This window comes from Myiozetetes cayanensis, unplaced genomic scaffold, assembly GCF_022539395.1.
Source record: "Myiozetetes cayanensis isolate MyiCay16 unplaced genomic scaffold, myiCay2020 scf2-11, whole genome shotgun sequence".
Lineage (NCBI taxonomy): Eukaryota > Metazoa > Chordata > Aves > Passeriformes > Tyrannidae > Myiozetetes > Myiozetetes cayanensis.
This window is the reverse complement of record NW_026087411.1, coordinates 43,950,638-43,960,753: the sequence shown is the minus strand read 5'-3', so window position 1 is coordinate 43,960,753 and position 10,116 is coordinate 43,950,638. Positions and strand designations below refer to the sequence as shown.

The following is a 10,116-nucleotide window of genomic DNA, read 5'->3' as shown; positions in this document are numbered from 1 at the left end:
AGGTTCTTTGCTGTCGCTCTGTCCGGGCGAAGCAGTGAGGCCTCGTGGGCCTACTTGGCCTCGAGAGGCAGAGAGTGCCGGCGGTTCTTTGGTGTGGTTTGCTGCTCTCTTAAGGGAAGTACTTGCTTTTTATCCCTTTTTCCCTTTTCCCTTTCCCTTCCTTTTCCCTTTTGGGGGGTTCCCTGTGGGTGTTATATTGTACATAATTCTTTTTCTGTCCAAAGCTGGGAAATCTAGTCTGATTGATAAGCTCAGACTGCAAAAGAGAATAAAAGCATAAACAACCATATAATAACTCAGCTGTGCATTTTGGTGTGGTTTATAAACTGTCATTTTTGCTATAACAATTTCCATCAAAAATATGACCATTTTTTGTTTAAAACTTTGGTTTATCAACATTTTCTCCAAGACAATAAAATATTTTTAACCAACTATTCTGAAGTCAATGATTATCAGTGGAAGGATACATTTACTGCTCTTTATACTTCTTGCTGGAAGTCATACCAGCTACAAGCTAGGCTGTTTCTAAGAAGTGATTCTGCAGTGAATCAGAGGAGTGCTCTGAGTATGACTGTGCTCCTTCTTCAAAAATTCCATGTTTAGTCTGACAAGAAATCACCTCTGAATCTTTACGATGACCAGCAAACTGTTTACCATAAATTTGTTTTGGTTTCCTTTTATTTTCAAGTTAAATAGCAAGTGCATTGGTGGAAGAAAACTGATGGATTGTGATATCTTACAAAGGCAATCATATCTTGGGCTAGAGGCGAGACCTAAGCACTGATTACGCAGGCCCTCTCCTTCCCAAGTGCTCTCTTTACAACCACTTCCCATTTAACATCCTGAGCACTATTTGCTCCTGTGGGGAAAAAAACCCAAACCTGTAGAAGACCTTTAGGAGGGCTCTGTCTTCTCTAAAATGTTTGACAGAGGTGATTGAGTAATTACAACTTTTATGGGTGCTAGTAAATGTGGGATGGATATCAATCATTGACACCTCAAAATGTGCATTATGAGGAGGGCTGCACACAAGAGGATAATAGAAAGGGGTGGAAGGGAGGTTGAAAATGGCAACAAAAAAAGATCAAAGGGGAAGCAAGAGAGTGGTGCTACAAAACGTATTGTTGGAAAGAAATTATGAAGACAACAGGAGATGGTAATAAGACAAATCTAGAAAAGCTGAACAAAGAAAGGGGAAGAAATAGGGAGAACAAAAAACTAAATACGGAACTACCAAAACCAAACAGGATTTTGACATGTTTGAAAGGGAGTGAAAAGCCAGATACAAACAGAAAGAAGGAAAATTTGATAGAATTAATGCAAAAAATAAATATTGACAATGTAGGATGGTCATGTTAAAAAAATTAAATAGGTAACATTAACAACTTGAATGTAAATACACAGTTTACGTTTTATAGTCCAAAGTAATGATGAAGAGATCAAAACCTCAGCTGAGGCCAGATTTTTGAGTCAGATTAGACTAATCTAAATTTAACCGAAGGAACATGAAAGCAGGATGGAACAACATGGGGCGTGCATGCTGCCTTTCTTTTAGACTCAAAAAAGGCAACATGCTGAGTAATTCCAGAAGAAACATGTGGATTCTGGAATAACTCAGACAATGGTTTTGTTTTCCTTATCTTTAAATATTTTCTTTCCTTAATTAGTGGTGGCAGAAAACTAACATGTGGTGAGATTTGAGAAACCGCAATAACCATATTAACTAAATGAGAGTAGATTTCCTTTCTGAGCTTTAACATATGAACAAAACCTATCTACATGTGAGGGCTTCATTTGCATAACATGCAGATTATCAAATAGTTGTGTTAAAGAGAAAAAACTTTCCACTTGCCACAGTGTGAAGGTGAAGCACAAAGCATCTGTAAAGAAGGCTGGTTGGACTTTATAACTGGATTAAAGGAAAATGTGTTGAGAAGGTAAGTTTGACTAGTTACCTTTTATTAATTTTGACATTCACCGAGTGGTGAATTCTTCATCTTCTGAAAGACTGTTATTCATGATGGATATTGAATATATTGCAGGGTAAAAGCACAAGATACATTTAAATTAGAAAGCACCTGAATATGGAATAAGATGAGCAATAGTTTTTGTAATATATAAGCTAAAACTCTGATTTATCTTTTAATTAGCTAATAAAGTTCTGATTTATATTTTGATGGCTCCCATTCCATGAAATATCGTTGATAATATTCTACTGCTTTGCAGACTAATCTGATGGTATTTCAAAAGTAGGTTGTTGCCTGAGAGAGATGTTGCAAGCTGTTACTAGCAGTAGAAGTGCTTGTTTGAATAGGGATTAAAGTCATCATGGACTTGATGATTTGAAGTGACATGAGTTTTTGTAATAGAAAGAGATTTTCTACTTCTATTGCTCCTTACATGACTGCCGTGGGTTAGGTTTGTCTTTGTGTAATGAAGTTTGCTTTGCAAGACATAGATCTATCTCTTCACTCTCAAAGTTAAGAGAAAGAAGCACTTAAAGGGTCCTTAAGGTTCATTCACTGGGTTTGGTCAGTGGAAAACAGCACCATACTTAAGCTTCTAGGGACCCACTGCTATTGTGATAATGCTCAGTTTTGAAAAGAAGATGAGTGAGCAAAACATTTATCAACCTGCATTTCTTTATGTCCAGTATTCTATCAATTTAATCAGATCTAACAATATTACAAAGTTGTCTGTATTTATGACAGCTGGTGTCTCTAATGGGATCACAAACAAAATTTCTAAAATAAATAAGGAGTTTGAAGGGGTTTTTTTGATATTCTTTTTTCTCTTTTCTTCACCCCTACCCCTCCCTACTGCTAACGCAAACATGTAAGTTGCCATCAGGAGCCACGTTCTGGAAAAGAACTATTTATAGGTTTTGAAATTCAGGAAACATAAAATGAAATATTTTCACGTCTAGTTACAATTAATTTTGACAGCAGACCTGAGCAGCATGCACGTGAATAGCAAATGTGTGTGCTAAACAGGCAAATACAATCACATTTTACTTTACCTGGACATTTACATTTAGTGTTAGCAGTTCAGGCCAAAAAGTTGGATTATGTGCACCTTGATATACAACAAATTATTATTTTTTCCTCTAAAACAGCTATGAATCAATTATTACTTTTCTCAATTTCACAGTTTTACTCTAAGTGATCTTGTTGATTTAAATGATTCATGTTGAAATTACTCATCTGCATAACGTTAAGTCCACCCTTTGCAAAAACAGGTCATCATTCAGGATGTGTTCTGAGCACGGTGGCAATTAACACCCTACCTTTTATGATTCTAATTCTAGCTTGATCATTTTAAAAATAATATCATTATAGAGGTAGCCTAATTAGTAAATTACTAAAATATTTGCCTCCAACTTGCATGTTTTCAGCACAGAAACATTTTCCTTTACGTAAAAAAGCAGGTTATTCTTTCTACTTATTAGAAGGAAGTGGTGATTATTTCAGCTTGACTCTATACCTTTAACTAATGCTGTTATTTCTTGTTTTTCAAATTAAAGTGTTGAGGCTGATGGTAAATGTGCTTGAGGCAGCCACAATAAAATGTAACAGAATCATACATCCTCTTTCACCTGGCATACAGAAAATTATTTTTCTGGTAAGTACTAAAAAAAAAAGGTAATATATAATGCACTTATGTGTGATGACTGTATCAAAGTGAACATGTAAGTAGGATTGTACTTACAAAGGTGGACTGTTCTTGAAAGTACTTATTGACTGAATTTTTTTCCTCACAGAAAAATGTCTTTTTTCTTGTGTCTGTCTTTATTAATTGTATTTTGCTTGTATACTTCAAATAATATTTTAAATAATTTTTAAGATTGTGATTTAGTCATACCTTTGAGTACTCACATGCTGCTTTCATAGTAAAAAGAAATGTGATAATGTGGATGAGGGGGGGAAAAAATAAGCTAAAAAAATGCAAGGCTTTTCTATTTAATATTCAGAACATAAATGTTTTTGAGGGCACATGCATAGACATTGCCCATATGTAATGCATAAGTGATGCTAGAACACACACAACACCTTACATATATGGAAATCTATTTTTTATATTTACCTAAGATGTTAATGCTAAATAAAGACATAAATGTGAAGACTAAAAATTATAAAGGTGCCTATTGAAAGAATGTTAGAAAGATTTAAGTCAAAAAGAAAATTATGTTTATAAGAATTCTGATTCAACTTCCTCAGCAGCCTGTGCATCTTCTTAATAACTTCAGCAAATGCCATCTCAAATTCAAAAAAGGAAGTCAAGCTCAATAGATTTAAATCAAGTTTGAATCTGATCTCTGCAGTTCTGATTTCAGTTTGAGTCCTTTGCTACTACTCTCATACCAACCATCCTCAGGAATCTTTTGCTGGACAGTGGATGTAATTTTCTGAAAAAATGTGTGGCTGGCAGTGCCTCTGTGAATTCCTGCAGAGTCAGAGAGACTATGCAGCTCTCCTGTGATGAATAGTTGCTGTTCTCTATAGGCTCTCTGCTGAGCTCTTCTGAGAACTAAACAGCCTTTTCTCTATTTTAATCTGAAATGCCTTCTTAACCCTTCTTGTAGGCTGCAGGAAACACCTGTGCTGACTTTATTCTCAATGCCTTCAACCAGTAATCTTCCTTCTATACATTACCCTAATGTTTGGGAGTGACTTCGTCTAAGTGGAATGAAGAGTGACTTTTACAGAGAAGATATGTTGTCAGGCTCTCTTCGTATATTTTAACCATGTAGGTCTTAAAAAGATATGAATGGCAGATACCTACAATAGTGTTTTGCTTGCAACAATAAAATAACAGTTTCTAAAATAATAACCTAGACAGGTACCCCTTTAATGCTGTCTAACTGAAGAGTTGTTGCAGCTGCAGCTAAGTGCAATGTCAGTGCCTGGCTGGATGAGATCAGAGAGTGTAAAGCAGCAGATGGTAACTAGAGTTGTACAGAGATGGGCTAGAGGACTACAGCCCGAGGTGAACTGCACGACTTACCTGCTTGTCTTTTGCATCATTGTAAGTCTGAGAGACACCTTAAGTTGTTTAAAACTTGTTTCAGGTGTTCAAGTACTTTCAGATTGTCATATTCCTGCAGCTTCTAAAAATCAGTTTCAAAAAGCCAGCAGAGGAAGCTGGAGAGGTGGTTAAAGATTTGTCTAAAGGACAGGAAATTCAGAGAAGTTGTGATGCCTTAGCAACATTGGATAGTATGGGTCTTTACTCATCTGCAGCCCTCTGTTGTAAGCCAGCATCCCCACATGAGTCATTCCCATTATGTTTTTGGAGACTCTTCTGTCCTTTCCCTCCTGCAACTTCCCAGTGATATCTGGACTTCATCTGTCCCACTTTTACAGATTGTCTGTCTCCCTCTTTCAAAATTAGGTAATTCACAAACAGGAAGGTTTTGCTTGTTTAGACTTAAAGTTGACCCATGTGCTCTTCCTAGTAGCACAACTAGCAAAAACCAGGCAAACCCTAGACAAAACTGCCATTTAAAGCCTTAGCATGGGACCTCATGTCATCCAGTCCTTGAAATTACTTAATTGCTGATAGGTGCAGTTCTCACAGAACAACTGATGGAAAAACAGAAGGACTGAACTCATGCAGGGGAATGCTGAGGAATTAAATCTCCTGCCGACAGGTTCCTGCATGAGGTCAAACAAGTCATTTAAGCCCAGCTTCGCACATGTGGCCACCATTGGCATGTTCCCAGTTTTATTTTTCTATGACTTTAGACTCTGATCTGATTTGCAGGAGTCTGAGCTTGCATGCAATCAGTCAATGGATTTAATTCTTAATGTAACTGAAGTCCTTTGTAATTCTAAGCGCTCTTAAAAGTGAGGTTGAGAGGGGTAGGTGTCTCAAACTGAACATCTCAAGTAGATACTTATTCTATGACTCAGTGCTCAGGTTCTTTCCTTGTAAATAAAGGTAGTAATACTTCCTCACCACAAGGTCTGCAATTTAATTAACATTTGTAAAATAGGTATGACAGTGATAATAGAGAAAACAAATTATTTTCATAGAGTGCAGCCTATAACACCGCACACTGAACACAGCACTCTAAATCTGTTCACCAAAGACAAAACACTAGTGCTCAGACTGTTCATCCATGGCGTATTATCTTCAACACTATCAGAAGATATTATTTTGGCACTCTTCATTTACCTCACTAGTGTAATAAAAAAGAGCAAGTAATGTGATATTAAAAGTGTGGAGATGCACTGATAAAATGCCAGAGTGGAAAAAAAAGTCAAAGTCTCATATTACTGTTATGAAGTATACTAAGGTATACTGAAGTATACTGTTTATTTGTTCCATATTTCCCTCAATACACTGATTGCCATTGTCACACAGAATTTCTGAAAGTAAAATTTAATTTACTCTAATTTTTTTGGTGCAAATTCAATGGAAAGTAAGAGTCACATATTCTCATATATCATTTATTAGCCTATGAATAAACATAATGATACTGAGACAAACCATCCATTTTCTACAACTGTACATTCTGCTGCAGAGATATGTGATTAACGGGGATGCTCCTGTGAATTGTTGATATAGTTGACATGATGAGATTTTGTGTTTAGAGTAAATGTTTTGTTTTCAATTGTGTTTTTCTTCTTACTCACATTTCTTGTGCTGGTTTACCAATCCAATCTATTTCACTTTCTTTTCAGAAATCCTTGGGAAAGTATTTTGAAGTTCTTCTCAGCATATTTTTCTGTGAAGTGTACTGCCAAAATGAATTCTGTAAGCACTTAATTGATAAACTGTATTAGTACATCAATAAAGCAATGAATTTGGAAGTCCCAGTTCTTTGAGACTGCAGATCCAAACACCCTAATTTCAGGTGTTAATATATATGTTAATATGTTAATTATATGTTAATATGTTAATAACCTCTAAGCTGAAGTAGTTTCTGACAGCAGAGTTCACTGTCAAAGACCACTTTTTTTTGGGTTTGCACACTTTTAATGTAACTACAGGATTGGTGTTTGTGGTGCAGGTAACTCTGTCTCAGGCTAGTTATCCTGGCTTGCCTTTCTACCTGAGTAGAGAGAAGCACTCATTTTTGGGCTTGATTTAGTCAAACTACATTAGTATGATGAGAATAACATACTAGAAAGGTCTGTTCCCCTTCCTTGATGGTAAAGGAAGACTAGACCCCTACTTCGACTTCAGACTTTTACAACTTCGACTTCAGACTTTTACACTGTAGAGTCTTCTGTGACTTTTGTGACAGCAGACTAGTCCTTTATGCATAATATATTTAAATATGGAGACCTCTGGGACATTCAAAAAGATTACTTCCATGTTCATATTTTAAGTACGAGTTTATGAAATGTCCTAGACAGGTCTTACAAGTCTACTCTGCAGCATTAAATGCATTTGTAATTGTGGTGTGTGGTTGGTCATCTATCGTGTTTCTACTATATAAGAATTAAAGATTAATATCTGCATGTTAACTGTTGATCTCCTTTTTTACAGACAGGCCTTGGTACCACAGAATATCCCAATTACCCAGACTATTCAGACTATGGTTCTCTAATCATGCCACCTTGTTCTAAGTCGGAAGTCAGGAAGTTCACAAAAGTATTTCTGCCAGTTGCATATTCATTGATTTGTGTCGTTGGCCTTGTTGGTAACATCTTCGTAGTGATGACCTTTGCTTTATATGAAAGAACCAAGTCCATGACAGACGTGTACCTCTTCAACATGGCCATAGCAGACATACTGTTTGTTCTCACTCTTCCACTGTGGGCAGTGAATTACGCTGCTAATGAATGGATTTTCGGTGATTTCATTTGCAAAATGACTAGAGGTATCTATGCAATCAACTTCAGCTGTGGCATGCTGCTTTTGGCCTTTATCAGTGTGGACCGGTACATTGCTATTGTACAGGCTACGAAGTCATTTAAACTCAGAGCAAGGACACGTCGCATATAGTAAACTCATCTGTTTGGCTGTGTGGGTATTGTCAATTTTAGTCTCTAGTTCCTCTTTTATTTACAGTGAAAGTTACAGCTTCTCCATCAATGAAACCAAAGAGGTTTGCGATAACAGGTTTGACAAAAAGTCTGAAAGTAAGATGCTGAAATCAGTGCTCTTGTGGTTACAAGTTGGATTTGGATTTTTTATACCTTTCATATTCATGATTTTTTGCTATACCTTCATTGTCAAATCCTTGCAACAAGCTCAGAATTCCAAAAGAAACAAAGCAATCCGTGTGATCATATTAATTGTAGCTGTTTTCCTAGTTTGCCAAGTACCTTATAATATTATTCTTCTTGTGACAGCTGTAAACATGGGAAAGATAGACAAATCTTGTGAAAATGAAAAGATATTGGCTTATGCCAAATACACCACTGAAACCATAGCATTTTTACACTGTTGTGTGAACCCTGTGCTCTACGCATTTATTGGAGTGAAGTTCAGAAGTTATTTTGTGAAGCTAATGAAGGACCTATGGTGCAAGAGATACAAGAAATACAATAAACGTAGTTCAAAGACAAGCTCTGATACTTACCATTCAAGACAGACTAGTGAAATTCTGACTGACACTGGATCTTCTTTTACTATATAATAGACTTTGAACAACGTTATTACTGAAGGATTCTTCTCACTGAGCAAGCCAAACCAGTGTCACTGTGCATGTGACTGCAAGTCATTTGAGCTTCTCTGTGCTTCTAAGAGAGCTTCCATGATCTACAACTCCTTTCAAGAAACCAATTAAGATAAAAGAATAACACTGTCCTGTGTAAAACTGAAATCTTACTCACTTCTCTTAATGCTTTTCTGAAGTATATTCTCTTAGAATTTTAGGGAAAGTGAAGTTTACAGAGGAAGTCTCCTCATTTTGTAAGGGAAAAATTGCATCTCATCTGTCCTGCAACACTGAAATGTCCCCAAAGGAATAAGTAAGTGAATAAAGTTATGTCCAGGCTCATTCTTACATTTATGTTGTTTCTCTTCATAACTTCTACATGTAAATCCTATTTAAGTGTAGATCTCCACTTATATTGCTTCTATTGCAAACAAGTCATGTTGTGACAATACTAACCCATCTTGAGCAAAGCTGGGCAGGAAACCAAGCAGAGAAATTAAGAAAGAGGCTCGAGGCTGCTGACAGAGCTGGGCTTAAGTGTTTGGTCTTGTAAATCTTTGGCCAGTTTTATACTCCACCTGCTCATCAGGACTTGCTTATATCAAGGCTGAGGCTGTTCAAAGCCAACAGTGACACATCTTCTAAAGTGAACATTAGAAAAAGAAGAAATTTATTATTAAAAGACAATACTCGAAATACCATCAGAAAGGTTTTCTGACATCTCCTGATATTCTCTCTGAACAGAGAATGGAGTTTTGCTTAAGAGTTTCTTTTCTTTGTTTGGCATCAGGATTCAGGTGCTAGAATCCAACAATGCTGATAATCTAGTGAATGCCTCTTTGTGAAAAGTTGTCTCTTTCTAGCTGAAATTCACATTCCACTTTTTAAAATGTGGCAAACTGTCTGGAAATGCAATTATTCCAACACTTTTTGTTGCAACAATATATGATTAATTTCTTTGTATTTAGCTACTGTTAGCAAAGTTTCCTTGTGAATAGATTTACTAGCTCAAATATGCATATATATAGCTTCAGAAATTATTAAGGACCATATATAAAAAAAGGACAAGAATCTGACTTAATTCAGCCAGAATTTTTACTGAGTCAGCATCTGACTCACTATGAATATAGGAATATTTATGAATATAATGAATGCAATTAGTTTTACCCAGCCATGACTTTTCAGCAAATCCTTAGTGGATCTTAGTCTATCTTCTGCTCATTGAGTGAGCGTCACCACACTGTAGCAGTCATGGTGGGATAGTGAGGTAGATAGGAGCAGGAGCTGAAGGACACGGGGGCAGGATGGAGAACAGAAGAGGATCAAGATTCCTTGAGGAAACACATTGATGTGGCACACAAAGCTAATACTGCTTTGGCTGGTGCAAGCCATACTTCTTTCCACTGCAGTGTGAAGTTTTTAAATATCAGTGTCAGATATGATAAAGATTGCATAAATTTAATTACCAAATAGCAATTTAGGCAAGAATATAATAGAAAATT

General features: G+C 36.3%; 1 protein-coding gene across 1 annotated transcript; it reads left to right on the top strand.

Moving 5' to 3' along the window:
- Positions 1-215: 215 nt before the first annotated feature.
- On the top strand, positions 216-8,917 carry CCR6 (C-C motif chemokine receptor 6). The gene is given in 5 exon segments (XM_050315641.1): positions 216-1,937; positions 3,524-3,621; positions 6,687-6,759; positions 7,498-7,944; positions 7,946-8,917. Coding segments are annotated over 3 exon segments (1,104 nt in total). The 5' UTR covers positions 216-1,937; positions 3,524-3,621; positions 6,687-6,750; the 3' UTR covers positions 8,594-8,917.
- The last annotated feature ends 1,199 nt before the right edge of the window (positions 8,918-10,116 follow it).